Source organism: Capra hircus, chromosome 20 (genome assembly GCF_001704415.2).
Source record: "Capra hircus breed San Clemente chromosome 20, ASM170441v1, whole genome shotgun sequence".
Taxonomy (NCBI): Eukaryota; Metazoa; Chordata; class Mammalia; order Artiodactyla; family Bovidae; genus Capra; species Capra hircus.
The window spans coordinates 41,425,160-41,440,729 of NC_030827.1; the positions used below are offsets into that span (position 1 = coordinate 41,425,160).

Genomic DNA, 15,570 nt, shown 5'->3' on the forward strand with positions numbered 1-15,570 from the left:
TCTCTTTGAGTGAATTGAGAATATAAAACAGTTTGTGTTTATAATTTTCTTCTGACTCCCAAGGTAATCCTCCAAATTACATTCTTTAATCTGCCTATTGCATACTGTTTTAACACCCTCCCTCCAACTTTCCTGGTTCTTTCATAAGAGGCTGTTTAATGGAGGAGGCAGGGTTCTATTGAAGCCTGACATTTGGTCAGTAGTTGGGTATTTCAGCGCTCTGTGTTTAAGCATCATTCAGTTCCTCCCTTAGGATGAGAAAGTTGGACACCAGCTGATTTTAATCTTTATTCAGATCTACCTCAGCTGCTTTGAGGGGATCATGAGGAAGGGTGTGGCCTTTATGGGTTTGGGTGAGCAGAGGCTGAGTGGATCAGTTGAGCCCTTTCCTTGCAGGAACCTGTGTGGTAGGGGCTCCCCTGAGAGCAGACCATTCCTCCCCCGTTACTCCTGTGACCCGCTGAGGCTCACGGGGTGCCTGGGAAAACCAAAATGAGACTCAACGTCTTCAACCTCTCCTTCCCTGCCATTCTGCAGAGTGGAAATGGCTTCAATTCTGGGTGCTTTCTGACCTTTCTGGGGCTCACCATCTATCCCCTTTCTTCAAGTTAAAGGCTTTGTTGATATTCTTTACTTTCTTCAGAACTCTCATTTCATACCCTCTCTCTCTTCTTCAGAGAGTTGTACCCCGTTTCATTGTCATTTTGGTCTCCCTTTATTGTGCATGGTATGTAGCCTTCGACTTTCATAGAATGGGTTTGTGGCTATTTCTATATTTTATTAAAACTCTCCCCCAGGAAAAAGCTCTAACCAAGTGTAGCAGTGGACTGAGCCAATCAGAACCTTTCTTTCGAAGGATCTATGGAAAACTGGACAGGCAGCAGGGAGCCTGTACCTCCACAGTTCTGTGATACAGAGTGGGGCCAAAATGATTACAAAATAGCATTGATCAGTTTCTAAATGAATGGTGTGAAGACTTGAGGATACAGCTGCCAGCTGGTGGGGGAAGGAGAGGCGGGTCTGCACCCAGCAGTGGAGCCCTACCAGTGGGGGCACTGCGTGAGGACCCATGACCCCCAAGTTCCTCCCGTCACTGAGGCCAGGTCATATGCTGAGGCCTATTCTGGGATTTCCGTGAGATGCCATCTTGCCTGCTTCCTTGGGCTACTCTAATTTGGTATCTGCATCTGAAAACCAAAAGAGCCTAAAATAAAGTAGATGCTTTTAATTTCACTCTGAAGTAAGATCCTAGATCACCCAAGTATTTCCGGGGAGCGGGTAGAAAACGGGTAGGGTTTTTAGGAAAAATGAATAACGTAGTCATTATGAAGGAGAGAAAACACTGACAAGGAAAAACAACTGCAAGTAGCATCCAGTTGAGGCTGGAAACTCTGAATTTGCAGCAGCATCATACTGTTCAGTTGTGAGATTTTTCTCTAGGAATTGACATGTAAGCACCAAGAAGCTGGCTGGTTGAAAGGATCCTGGGTCAACCTGAGTGAAGGCGCTGTGTGCCTAATGAGCTGGATGGAGACTGTTGTGTTCTACCATAAGGTCTAGTCCAAACAAGAAGGAATGCAGGATGGAGTGGTTTCTGAAGGTGAAAAAATTGACAGTTGTTTAGGGATTAGGGGCCTCTCAGGTGGCGCTTCCCTGCCTGGTGGCTCACTGGTAAAGAATCTGTCTGCAATGCAGGAGACCTGGGTTTGATCCCTGAGTTAGGAAGATCCCCTGGAGGAGGGCGTGGCAATGCACTCCAGTATTCTTACCTGGAGAATCCCATGGACAGAGGAGCCTGGCAGGCTACAGTCCATAGGGTCACAAAGAGTTGGTCACAACTTAAGTGACTTAGCATGCACACTAGGGAATAGAGACCTGTTGAAATTGAAGCAGCAGTACCACGAGAAAGGGGGCAGTAAGCTCCAGGAGGTTGTAAAGGTGTGAGCTGTGTGATTTATAGATTTCAGAGGTGGAATGGATTTGAGTTTGTGTCATATCCTAGGTGTGACCATGGAAGAAGAGGGATTTGACTTCTTTTGCCTGTTCCTCTTACCCATTCAGGTCATCAGTATTTATCTTCAAGTTGTAAAATGTTATTCTATAGATGCAGAACTAAAAACACAAACAAGTAGTAAACAGTGTTTATTTTCTTAAAATTACTTTAAAAAGGTTGTTTATAGAGATGTGGATTTACATAACTTGGCGACAACATTTTAAAAATGTACAGGCTATTTTGTATTATTGCACTTACTCTTTCATAATATATAAGGCATTTTATTTTACATAAATAAAGGATAATGTATAATATCATACAACAGGTGTGGTGCCAATTAAGTCAACCCTAAAATTAAATGAACTGTGTGTGGGAGGATAGAAATGAAACCCAACTTACTTCAACCTTCACGGTATATCCTTGCAACTACGATATACACATTATAACAAAGTTACCATCATAGCTTATTGGATGACTGACTGACCAGCTAAAAAAACCAAAACAATGGAAGTTTTAGTAGGACAATACCATTAGTGTTCACGTCAGGAAGTGTGGGAATTTATTAGACTAATCAGAAATACAAGTCATGCCTTGGACACTGACAACAAGTAAATATCTTTCTATCTTAGGGTCAGAGTTTAGCTTTTGCTTCCTCAAATTCTAACTGTCGAATTCCAAGGGAAGCCTTCTGGCGAGGTCCACTAGAAATAGCTGATGACTTGAATGTGGTTCAGTGAACCAGAGGGCTACCCTCACACTTTTTAGTTATAAGGGTTAGGAACTCTTAGAAGGAGAGACTGTTCTGTTGCTTCAGAAGCTCCTGTCACATGGACTGTGCATTTCTATGTAGGCACAGCTAGAAGAGCGGAGACAAAAAATTTTCAGCGTGTACTTCAAATCATCTCTCATTTAGGCAAGAAAGCAGAAGCCACAAAACTGACCCCAGAGACTTAAAAAACAATCTAGCATGCACCTTGCACTGACTTCCTATAGTATCCTACCTGGAACTGCAGTAGTGAAAAGTAGAAGCTAAATTAATCAGGTCTTTCTAGCAAACTCGTGAACTACATTCCCTTTTGTATAACCTGTTTAAAAATGAGGAATCCGGGCTCACACCAGCCACATAACTCAATCCCATCTGAGAACCTCCCTGGGCCAGCGCCACAGAGGTTTACTGGGATCAGTCACTCAGAAATAGGTTAATTAAAGAACTCGCCCACAGAAAACCTTTGCGTCACCATGGATGCAGGTATGCAGCTTCACCCGTATTCTCAGCACTCAGCTGGTTTGTGCCACCTGAGCATGTGGCCTGTGACCACTCAATTCTGCTCCTTTACCTTGAAAGACTGACTCACCCTCGTTCTCCATCTTCTGATTACATTTTAGTAAACGAAGCTGATGAGGGTCTGGATCGTTAAGAAAACGTACAGTACGAGGAGAGGCCGGCCCTTTTGGTGACCAGGAACAGCAACATCGAATGGAAACAGTTACTACAAAGAAGCTGGTGCTTCAGAAGGAAGAGCAGCTGGAATGAGTGTCACAAGCAAGTGTGAGTCACAACTGTGTTCTGCTGAGAAACATTTTTGGCAAAAGAGAATTTGCAAAACAGGAAAACAAAAAGAGCAAAAACTTCAGTCACTGCAGAGCTATGTCATTATACTCAGGTCAAGGTCAGGAAAATTGATCCAGTGGTTAGAAATGTTACATTTCTTAAGCTTATTGAGAAAGGGGGGAAAAAAGTAAAAAAAAAAAGTCCTCTAAAAGGATTATTTTAAGCTCCTCTACTTGGATTACAATCCAAGGATACTAAAAAGATAATTGATTTCTAAAAATTTAGCTTAAATTAGTGGTTGGAGAGTACATAAAATATAAAAATGGAAACTCAGTGACAATGGTATTTTTGCCTGCTCTTTCATTGACCAGTCTTGAATTTCAGCATTTATTCAAGACAAGTTGCAAACTGGATGTAAGGTGCTTTCAGAGCTGGAACTTTCTGCTCATTCTAAGCAGCGAAGTTCATGGCTATTTAGTACAGTTTATCCAAACTGCATTCCTGTAAAATTGCCTTACGACGTACACTTTAGATCATGATCAATACTTCATGGTGATCAGTAACCACCGATTAAACTATGCAGCCATACGTTGCACATTATACTCACTAAAAATACCACTTTCTGTATTTTGCTTTTTCATTTTTGGATAATTCCTGAGCCAACCTAACCATTAGGTCATAACTGATTCTGTTTGTTCAAGGGTCATGTTTTTCTTTTCAGGATAACAGACCCTTAGCTCCTTCCACTGAATGTGCCTAAAAGCATTCTGTCATTTACTTACAAAATTATATAAAACTAGTCTTTATAAGTTGTGACAGTTGTGTTGCCCTCAGACTTTGTTTGTTAGGTCACTAATTGCCAGGACTGATTATGTTGGGAGAGGTGGGAGGAAGGATTTGGAGGTCTCACTAAATGTTTCAAGTAAAGAAGGGCATGCCACATCTTGTGTCCCCATCAGGAAACATGGCAGACAGGAGGGGACAGGCACTGGGACGAAGTGGGCCCTCCCAGCCTAAGTGATCCAGGCGGAAGGCTTAGGAGCTCAGCTCCATGGCTGCTGCTTCATGCGTGAGCAAAAGCGCTGGGGAGTTTGGTAGTCTTGCCCGCACCAGTGCTTCTCTGTTGTTTCAGGAACTCACTGTTTAGAGAAGTCATTCTGATTTGCCGAAGAAAGAAATTGAGAAAAGGAGATTCCAGGTTTTAAAAAAAAAGTAACAAGCACTGTTAGTGTCACTACCAGTGCTTGCTGCATGAAGAATTCCTGTGCTTTCTAATTACTAACTGCACAGGTCCCTCTGGGACAGCCTTCATGATATTCCAGGCATCGAAATGCATCAGCCCCACTAGAGATTTCCCGTTAATGGCAAGAATTTCATCTCCAGCTTCTATTGTTCCTGCTTGCTCAGCTGCACCACCTGTGAGAATAAATACAGAATGATAGCTGGGAACTTTCATAATATCTAGAATAATCTCCAAGTAAACTAAAAACTTTAGCGAGAAAAATCTCTAAACCATGTGCTGCCTTTAATCTTAGGAGAAGGAAATTTTTCTTAAGACACACAAAGCATATACTCAGAAAAAGAAATGTGACCACATAAATTCAAATCTGTAACCCCACTTCCCCTAAACATAATCAACTGACTAGGGGAAGATATTTTCATTGTATTTCGTCAACAAATAGAATGGGGGTTACTCTTCAGCTGGGCTAAAGATCTCCAGATCAATAATCAACCCATCAAAAATCCAAATGACCAATAAAAAACAAGTTCAGCTTTTACTTGTTAATAGATATTGGCTGATATATCCAACATGCTGAGAATTAATGAGAATTATATACTCATCAGTGACCCACAGAGATACATTTTACTTAACAAAGCTTAACATATTTCTCCATGAAGCTCTGTGTATGTTATGGCAAGTTGATGAACTTTGGAAAAGACAGGGCTTGCATCCCCTTCTATATACTCTTGCACATTAACATTTGAAACAATCATATTAAAGAAGAAAGGACATTGAAAGAGAAAAATACCTAAGTTTGAAAAGAATTTTCTCAAATGTTTAATTGGATCTCAAAATACTGAGCAGATCTTTTTGTCAATCATCGTTATTATCCGAGATAGTTAATTATAAAGACGGACAAAATAATAAAAATATAGCTGGAAGAAAGGAAGTTCAAATGCAACCCACTCGAGAACAAAACACTTTATGTTGTTAATGACAGACAGATAAACTGTTATCAGAAAAGAAATGAGTCCTCACTGATGCCAGGCCTACAAAGAACAAGGAGACTGAGTTAGTCCTAATCATTGATTTCTCAAGATACACATTTTTGGAAGTCTTAAAGCACTGATGTCTAACAGACCCAATTAACACGGTGTCAGCATATTTCCTGTTCTAGGAATATTAACTAAAGGCCCCAGGCAGGTTCTGGGTGTTCATCTGAGTCTAAGGATATGGGGATTCCAACCAATCAAAACAGGAGTCTGTGAGTTAGGGGCTGTAGGCAGTCACACTGGTTTGGTCTCAAGTCTGTGACTTCAAGCAGGTTAAGGTTTCTTAAAATTTCATTTTTCTCATCTGCAAAATGGTGTTAACCTATCTTGTTCCCTCACTAGGTTTTTACACGGATCTAATGAGACCATGCAGATGAAGTCCTTGAACCACTCAGTGCTGTGCACACCAGAGGTTGTGCCAGCTTCTGGACTTCTTTACACACGAGAGAGAAGTAAACCTTCTTGTTTAAACCACTGTTGTCTTGGGTTTTATGCTTTTTGCCCAAAAACGTCTTGCATAGTTTTTGTGTAGCACACTTTGAGGTTCCTTTCAGTTGTTCCTGCGCGTCGGTGGCTTACAGTACTGAACGCACATCTAGCTCTTTCTCTCGTTCAGCGCGGCTTTTGAGCTGGTCCCCGTTAACGGATGTAGATCCTACTTGCTTCTTGAATCGCTGCATAGTTTTCCTTTTTAATGGATGTAATGTATTTTACTCATCATTTTGCTACAGATAGAAATTTAAACTGTTTCATAGCTTCCAATTTAGCAAGCACTGCCAAATTCTTCCCCAGAGAGAGGTACCATTATATATACTTTTGCAAGAAAGTATGAGTGTTCTCCTTTCCCTACATCTTGCCAACACATCGTATTATGAGATTTCTTATTTATGGCCAACCTGATTTTAAAAAGATGATTCCTAGTAGTTATAATTTTCACCCAATAACTAATATTAGTTTGAGTATCCTTCCCTCTTATTTGTTGACCATTTAGATTTTAACTTTTGTCTATTTTCTGTTCATTTCATTTACCCAGATTTTCCCTTTATTTTGTATTTCTCATTGAATTATAGTTATATATTCTGGAATTAGCCTTTTGTTGATGTAAATACATTGCAAATATCTTCTAGTTGCTTAGATTTTTATGAAACTTTTTGCCATTTAGAAGTTAAACATTTTATATATGTGTATAATATATATATGTGTAATATAAATTATACACTTTTATGGTGTGTTTTTGAATGATATTTATGTAATCCTCTCTATTAGGATTTTAAAACAATGGTTATTGTTGATATACAGGAAATTCTGTTGCCTTTTTTGTATGTTTATTGTGAATTCTGCAATCTTGGTGAACTGTTTATATTGGCTTGACATTTGATTCTCTTAGCTCTTAGACAGTAATAGTGATGATGTTCTACCTCGATGGCTGCTGCTTCACACAAGAGGTTACAAGTAATTATTTACTGATTTTTTTCATCAATAAAATCCCTGACCTTCAAGAGAGCTTTTGGGAAATATAATATTTAATTCATTTATTATTCAAAGAATTTTTTTGTATTAGCCTGATGTAAGAAATTGAATATTGCTGTATTGCTTTTAGTGTCTGGGCTGAAGGGCACAGGAAACCAAGATAAACAGAAAATCTGTATCCATTCAATTTTTAAGTAAAATAAAGGTAAGAAAAAATCTTTGGGTAGAGTGCTAAGCCTGAACAAAGAAACTAGCTTTACCGGTCTCCAGAAAGATTCAAGAGGAGGGAGCAATATAATATTCAGAAATCCTTGACTGCCTTTTCCCAGGAATAAATCTGCAGGCTTGTACACAAGAGCACTGGCAAGGCTTGTCTGTGGAACAGGTGCATCATTCCCTTTTTCTCTGTCCACTTACACAGTGTTCATGGATTTCTAGCCTGATGCTAGACAGAGGCCAGGAAGATACTGGGACATCGTCTTTGCTCTGTGAGGAGATCTCAGGGGCACTCATCTTTCCCGGGGCTGCTTTTCCACTCTGGTGCTGCAGATGCTGTGAAATTCCTGGGCCTGGCCTTCCGGTCTCCACCTGGGTGCTGCTTTATCTGGCCCCTGGTCTTTTGGCTCACAGGCCAAAAACACCTTCTTGAGGGGTGAGTTGCTTGGCCGGCAGAAGCTTCATGTCCTGTGACTGATCACAGTTACCCTTCACTGTGCGTGTCCTAAACATCCCCATCTTGCTGTTTTAGGCTCAGTCCGCTCATTATTCCATCGTCTTCCTCTTCATTGGTGCTGCCTGTCTGGTTGCTGCAAATTTGCTGTGTGCTCTTTTTAGGTTTTCTTATGCCTGAATACTGCTATTGTTTTTCAACAGTCATGACTTCTCTGAATATTTCTTTTACTTTATCTGGCATTCCTCATTCTCCCTTATCGCTCAATACCCTTTTGTAATTTTTATCTCTTTATTCCATTGTGCTGCAGTTTTTAAGGTTTCTTCCTTGATTTTTATAAATTCTTTCCTTAAGGATTTAGTATATTTTTAATTCTGTTCATTAATTTAAATACTTTCTTTGAATACTTAAATACTTTCAGACTTTGTTTCTGCTAATGGGTTTTTGTGGGTGTTTTAATGTATCTGCCTGCTTCTTTTGAATACCCTCCTGTCTTTTCATGGATAATATTTTTCTGCCTCAGTTTTTTGATGGACTTTGCTGTTCATCATGTCTGTTGATGATTTCCTCATGTACTCTGTATCTTTTTGTTTACAGCTCTTGCTTAGGAGCGCTCTTGAGAGTCAAACTCAAACGTTTTCCTGAACTTGGCTCTCTGTGACCCACTGCTGCCAAGTTAACAGGTGCAGTGTTGCCCCTTTTCCTGGTGCCGAGCGTCTAGACACCACACTGCAGAGGCTCGGCTCCTGGTCTGTGCCTGTCCTCTGCTTGCCCCAGGGACCGTGAGCAAACAGCCTGTTTCCGGCCACCACTGTTTACAGTTGGACTTCCCTGGTGGCTCAGATGGTAAAAGTGTCTGTCTACAGTGCGGGAGACCTGGGTTCAATCCCTGGGTCGGGAAGATCTGCTGGAGAAGGAAATGGCAGTCCACTCCAGTGCTACTGCCTGGAAAATCCCCATGGACAGAAGAGCCTGATTGATAGGTTACAGTCCATGGGGTAGCAAAGAGTCGAACACGACTGAGCAACTTCACTGCAGACTTCAAGAAAGTAAGATGGGAGCAGTAGATATTGTTAGAATCACTGGTAAAGATGAAATTTCTTCATGACTTGAATAATTCATTTTGTGATCATGGGCAGTCCCAAGAATCTCTTCAGATTTCTGAGCTGAATAAGTATATTAACAATATCAATATAAATATATGTTATATATATGAAATCAGTATTATAAAATATTTCATATATAAATAGCATATGTGGGTATATATAAACAAATCATTAGTATAATTATATTATTAATATAACTGCTCAGCTCTGGGACCTAGAGAGAGAATTTTGAGAACTGTCCAAGATCATAAAATACACTGAGTTCATGAAGAGACCTCCTGTCTCCCAACTATTGCAGTGATATCTACTGGCTCACATATTACCTTCTTGAAATCCAGCATTTGCAATTTTAAATGAATATGACCTTGACGAATGTTAAGTACCCCTGACCGGCAATTCTGATGGCATCACTTAGCTTGCTGTATTCATGTCCATACAGCTAATGGTAAGAACATGGAGTCAGGGATACAGCCTTGAGGCTGGAGACACAGACACTGGAGCAGACAGCCTGGGTTCAAGCTGGGTTTGGCCACTTATATTGGTGTGACCTTAGGTGTCTGTGTAACTCCCTGGTGGCTCAGTTTCTTCTTTTGTAAAACAGGGATGAGAACAGTACCCATGCTATATAACTGTCATGTGGATGAGCAACACGTGTGAAATGCTCGCGACAGCTGATGCAGTAAACCCTGGATGTCAGCATTAAAAACATGGTAAAATTTTAAAACAAATTTGATTTCCAGATGGAAAGCACTGACATGCACATAGAGAAAATAGGCACTGGGCCGAGGACTGGGGTTTCTGGGAGATTACCTTTGTACACTCTTTTAACGAGCAGGGGCCCATCTCCAGACATGGATGACTTCCCTCCATCCAGACTCAGGCCCAGCCCGGCCGAGGTCTTCAGCACTTCAACACACAGAGCCTCGTGCACAGCTGTGCTTCTCCCTGCAGCGAAAGCATGTGTCTGCAAAGCTGACGACAGTGATCTGAGGCCCTGCCTGCCCAGGGCCCCCTAGCGTGTTCCCCGAGCACTCTCAAGTCCTGTCCACCAATGTTAAGGTTGGTCTCCCCACACCTGGAGCTGTGCTCCTGCCGACCCCACCCCTCTGCTCGCCTAAGCACCTTCTGCAAGCACAGACAAGGCACTGCTGCCCAGGCAGAAATCCCTTCAGTCAGTGCACATCTCAGGGTAGACTGAAGTCACGCTTCGGGAATCAGATTTGATTTCCTGCCAGCCTTGGCGGCTAAACATCACAGTCTGGTTCTGACAACCTGTGATACCCAAATGCCAGGCCTCAAGTGAGACGTGGCGCTTCCGTCCTCCTTCTGTGAGGGGTACCCCTGCTTCTGGTTGTCTGTATCACACACTAGCTGTCTTCATTGCCATCTCCTGGCTCCACTATGGGGAGTGTTTCCGTGGTGATGCCTGCTCCATAGCAACAAGCCTGTGCCTACTTTGTGTGCTAGTTTGGAGAGGCCTGGCTGAACTCTATCTTGGGGGTCTGAATACAGATTGTAAATTTGCCTTTTATTTCCCTTCAGTACTGTACCAGTGAAGGATGTCTTGAGTTGAGTGGAAAGGGCACTTAATACCTTGGGAGGCAGGGGAAGGACCACAGACAGATTAAACTGTCCACTTGGGGTTGAGACCAGTAGCATCACCACCTTTGAATATAACGGCCATTCCTGTGGTTTAAAGGCCACTCCACATGGTCTGAAAGAAACTTCCTCACAGTGGGAGGGGCACCATTTTTCAATAGGTCATTTTTGCTTTCAGTTAAACAGGAAAATGAGCCCATACTGGAATCACCTGGGAACCTTGAAAAGATACTGAGCCCCCATTCCTCACCCCACCCTTACTCTCAGAGTTTGACTTAATTGACCTGGGGATTTCCTGGGCATCAGGATTTTTGAAAGCTTTCTTGGCACCTCTAACATTAAGTCCAAGTGGGCTGCAGTCAGTGCTTGATAAGGCATAATCACCTTATCATGGGTAAAGCATATCAGATCTGGTAGAGCCCTGGGCAGGGGGATCTTGAAGAATAGGAATACAAAGAAATATGCCTTGAATGTGTGTGTAGTTTGGTAACTCTGTTAAAGCTGGTTCAAGGCCAGATGCCCTGAAGCTGCTATAGGAATACTTAATGATTACAAATTTCAGGACAGCCTTCTATATCTGAGTTCCTGAGTATTACAAACTCTGAAAGCTGTTAGGACTGAGTGCCCGGTGGTTTTCTTTGACAGCTTAAGTTTCCAGAATTCCACTGAAAATACACCAAATAAGGAATTCCCTGGTGGTCCAGTAGTTAAGTGAGTGCTTTCACTGCCAGAGCCAGGGTTCAATCCCTGGTCAGAGAACTAAGATCTCGCAAGCCATGTGGCCAGAAAGAGAAAAAGTGCACCAAACAGCTGAGACAGTGCAAGGGCAAAGGTTAAGCATGACAAGATCTGCTAAGTAAGGTATTTTCTTGTACTGGGAAGGGCTTCTGTTTTCTAGAATAAGAGCAAGACAGTGGAGCAGAGGGAAGACGACGAACGCGCCCGACACTGTGGAGGCATCTGGACAGGAAGAGTTTCTTTCTTGTTCAGAGTAATCAGTGCCATTCTCGCCAAAACCATCACAAATAGCTCAGGCCACCGCAGTTGCTGAACTTCTTACTTACCTGTTCCAGGCTCCAGGGGGCTGGTCTTTCTGGACACCAAGCCCTTCCCGTTGGCTGTGGGAAGCTCCTGCCGGCTGGAGGGCCTGGGCTGATCACTCCCTTTCTTGATGACCAGGAGGACCTCTTTGTGCAGCTGTGCCTGGTGCAGAGCCTTCAGCACGTCCCCGTGGGCTAAGCCAGCCAGTGAGGCACCGTTGAGGGACAGCAGGAAATCCCCTCGGCTCACAGTCCCTACCTGAGAAGCCGCCCCCTGAGAAAACACCCTGTGGACCTGCGACAAGGGGAGGACAGAGCCAAATTCACTTATGACGTCCAGAAAAAGCAAAAGCACCAAGCTGTAGTAAAATAAGTTTCTCATGGCAAGTTTTCCATGCGATACCAACACTTGGTTTACCAAAAACATTCCATGTGAGAAACAGGATTAATAAGAGCAGCAGCAGCACCTCAGTACAGTTTCATTCTTGCTAGCGTCTAAAATCGGAGAAGGCAATGGCAACCCACTCCAGTACTCTTGCCTGGAAAATCCCATGGATGAAGGAGCCTGGTAGGCTGCAGTCCATGTCCATGGGGTCGCGAAGAGTCGGGCACAACTGAGCGACTTCACTTTCACTTTTCACTTTCATGCATTGGAGAAGGAAATGGCGACCCACTCCAGTGTTCTTGCCTGGAGAATCCCAGGGACGGCGGAGCCTGGTGGGCTGCCGTCTATGGGGTTGCACAGAGTTGGACATGACTGAAGCGACTTAGCAGTAGCGTCTAAAATGGGCCTTGGTGCTCCATGTGCGTGCCCAATCACTTTAGTCATGTCCAACTCTTTGCAACCCCATGGACTGGCTCCTCTGTCCATGGGATTCTCAAGGCAAGAATACTGGTGCTCCATGGGGCAATAAGAAAAAAGACGAACAGGACTGGGTCTCGCCCAAGGAAGCTGACCTCCCTAATGGTTTCAGAGGCTTCTTGAGTGATGTAAAATTTTAATCTTGAGAAAACAGATTTAAAAGCAAATGCAAGTTTTGGTCCATTAGTTCTAAGGTCCATCTTAAACCAATAAAAGGTTTAGGTGAATATGAGGATGTAGACAACTGTTTATATGCAGCAGCATCTTAGGTCACTCGCTGTTAAAAGTGCCTGTGTTTGTCAACGAGAACATTATGTACCACTTTCCCCACTTTGTTTTGAAGGGGGGTGGGGGGGGGGCGGTGTCCCGTCACCATTCTTTGAACCGACTGCCATGAATTCTGTGCTGATTAAGTTCTCAGGCTGCTGCAGGACTGACCCGACAGCATCTCGACACTGTCACTTACCACAATTGCTTTTGGCTGTACATCTGTCCCTCCTGCCACACTGAATCCCAGACCTGAGCCTTCTTTTTTATTCAAGACTATGAAGCAAATATCTTCTTTGTTCTGGTGAAAAGAAACAGAAACCAATGTATTTCCTGTGCCAGAGTAAGGAAGTTTTGAACACATCCTCCCCACAGTACTGCGGAGCTTGTCGCTGCTAACCCTGGTGGTTAGATGTTTCCACACAGTATTGGGAGTGGAGGGCCCGTCTCAAATACCCTGCATTCCTCCTGAGTGGTGCTTATGCAGAGTTTCAAGGGTCCATCTTATAGCTCTAGGACCACTGGGAAGGTCATATGAACCAGGATGGGCGCAGGGACACGGGACACTTCGAAGCCATTCTCAACACCAGATGGTGTGTTCCCAAATCTGATCCTAGCACATAATTCAATCATGCAAGGATTTCTTGACAGTTTTCTCAGTCTACAATTGAGCAAAGCCCATGTTGTCAGTAGCAGAAGTATAGGTGCCAAGACAGGATAAGAGCACATTGAAGCCATAAGTTTTACACCCCCGCAACCCCACCATATTCAGCTCATTGGATTTTAGGTAGAATGAATGAACTGGCAGTTAAAAAACACCAAGTATTTTGAAAAAAATGGAAAGTACATATAAAACTGTCAACTCACTGGGACTAGAACATTCTTAGTAACTGAGTCCTAGGGTTAAATAGCAGAAGACATTCCTGTGTTTTAAGCATCAATTGAAAGGTACCTTGCAATAAAGATTTTAAAATTATCTGGGCTAATTATTCTGAATTTTGACTTCCTTCGACTTCCTTTGCCCACATGCTAGATATGATTCAGCATCGTTTTAAAGAGCTGCGTTGCTAGGTTTCCCTTGAAGTAATTGATTTATAATCCATCAATTCAAGGTGTTCTCAAGCTCAGCAACAGAAAAAGAATCTAACCAGGCTGGCTGCAACAGAGAAAGTGAAAATGTTGAAAGAGAAGACCACCTCTTTGTTTTGCTGGGCAAAGAAACCAATGTTTAAAAACACAGGGTTTAGTATGAGTTCTAAAGAGTAATCCCAAGCATTTTTACACCACTCTAAAGAGGTTCATTCAAACCTAAGCTAACACTAGAATATCCAGCAGAACTTTGGGGGGCTGGGATGTCTACTTCATGGGCAAGTTTCAAGCCTATATACACTCAGATGCTGGTCAGTGGAGAGGAGTGACGATCAGGGTTTCTCACAAAAACAGGAACCTGTGGTCTGGGAAATGATCTCTGTGCTGCTTCTGGGAAATGGGATGGTGAACTAGAAATACTGCTCAGATATTTAAATACCTTATTGGAGCAAAGATTTAAGAATGAGACTTCTGCATTCTGGGATATATCACCAAAATTTTAATTTATTCTAATTTTTTCTTGCTCTAGTTGTGTTTGTGGGTACAAGTGTGCTAGAGACCGACTGCTAGGCTAAGTGTTGCCTCTCCAAAAAGGTTAGCACAGCATCAGCGAAGCTAGATGGTCCTCAAGAGCTCTCCAAGATATGCACGTGTTGAAGTGTCAAGACCAGAGCTGTTTCCTGACTCAATCTCTCATAGCGCACAACACCTGCGGATCATACTCATTGGGAAAAAAGCAAGGTAGTAAACTTCAGAAGATGGCAGAGAAAGCACGTTTCTACTCAAAGCTCCTCTCCAAAATTAACTGAAGACAATAAGAAAAAAGGCAAAAGAAAGCTGCATTCTGATCAAAGTTGGAATAATCTTCAACAGCTGCTGGTGGTGCATATGGAACCAGGGTGAGGAGGTGAGGGAGGCCGGAAGGTGACCCCAGGGTGGCGTTCAGCACACTGTCCACACCAGAGTCGCTGCTGTGTTTGTGGTCCCTGACAATGCGCCTCTCAAGTGTGTGACCTTGGTTGAGGCTTTTTGGTTTTCCCCTCGTATCTAACATGTCTGGAGCAAAAAGCCTGGCAAAGTATGAACCCACTGAGCCACCTTGATGCAAAATCCAAGAGTAAGGCTTTCATCATTTGTAACAAGTCGACGAAAGAAGGGAGCAGATGGAACAGTCCCTCTTCCTGAAAGTAAAAAATGCCGCGTCTCAAGATGTTTCCTAACCACACAGACCAAACCAGGGACAGAGAAGCCAAAGGGAGTAGAAGCTGAAAGGGACTGATCTCTATTCCTCCCCATCTCCTCTCCATTCTGGTTCATTCCATGTTAGATGCCAACGTCACATCTGGGTACCCTTTTGGGTAATGTTAGAATTTCTGGAATGGTGCTCTCAGGTGGTATCAGTGACCAGGTATATTACCACTCAAGAAAAATTGTTCATATTTGCTTTTCCTCTGGATAAAAAATATTCATTTATTTGGGTTCAGATCTTAGTGAATCCTTCTGAGAAATTAACATGCTTCAGGGAAGTATTCTAAATATGAACCCATGGTTTCTTTTGTTATTGTTTACTGTCACATCCAATTTATTGACGGACTTGACTTGTAATGACTAATCCTCTTCTTTGAAGGTCTTGTTTGGGGCCAGGGTG

The 15,570-nt window shown here is 42.7% G+C and overlaps 1 protein-coding gene across 4 annotated transcripts in view; it reads right to left on the reverse strand.

The window, feature by feature from the left end:
• PDZD2 (PDZ domain containing 2) overlaps positions 2,126-15,570 on the reverse strand; it is a 322,225-nt gene continuing 308,780 nt past the window's right edge. For all 4 annotated transcript variants that reach the window (XM_018065555.1, XM_018065554.1, XM_018065556.1 and 1 more), the window contains 4 exons: positions 13,033-13,134; positions 11,729-11,999; positions 9,876-10,010; positions 2,126-4,961 (listed from right to left, as the gene is read on the reverse strand). In XM_018065555.1, coding sequence (XP_017921044.1) covers positions 4,780-4,961; positions 9,876-10,010; positions 11,729-11,999; positions 13,033-13,134 — 690 coding nt within the window. In that variant the 3' untranslated portion in view covers positions 2,126-4,779. The remainder of the gene's footprint in view (positions 4,962-9,875; positions 10,011-11,728; positions 12,000-13,032; positions 13,135-15,570) is intronic.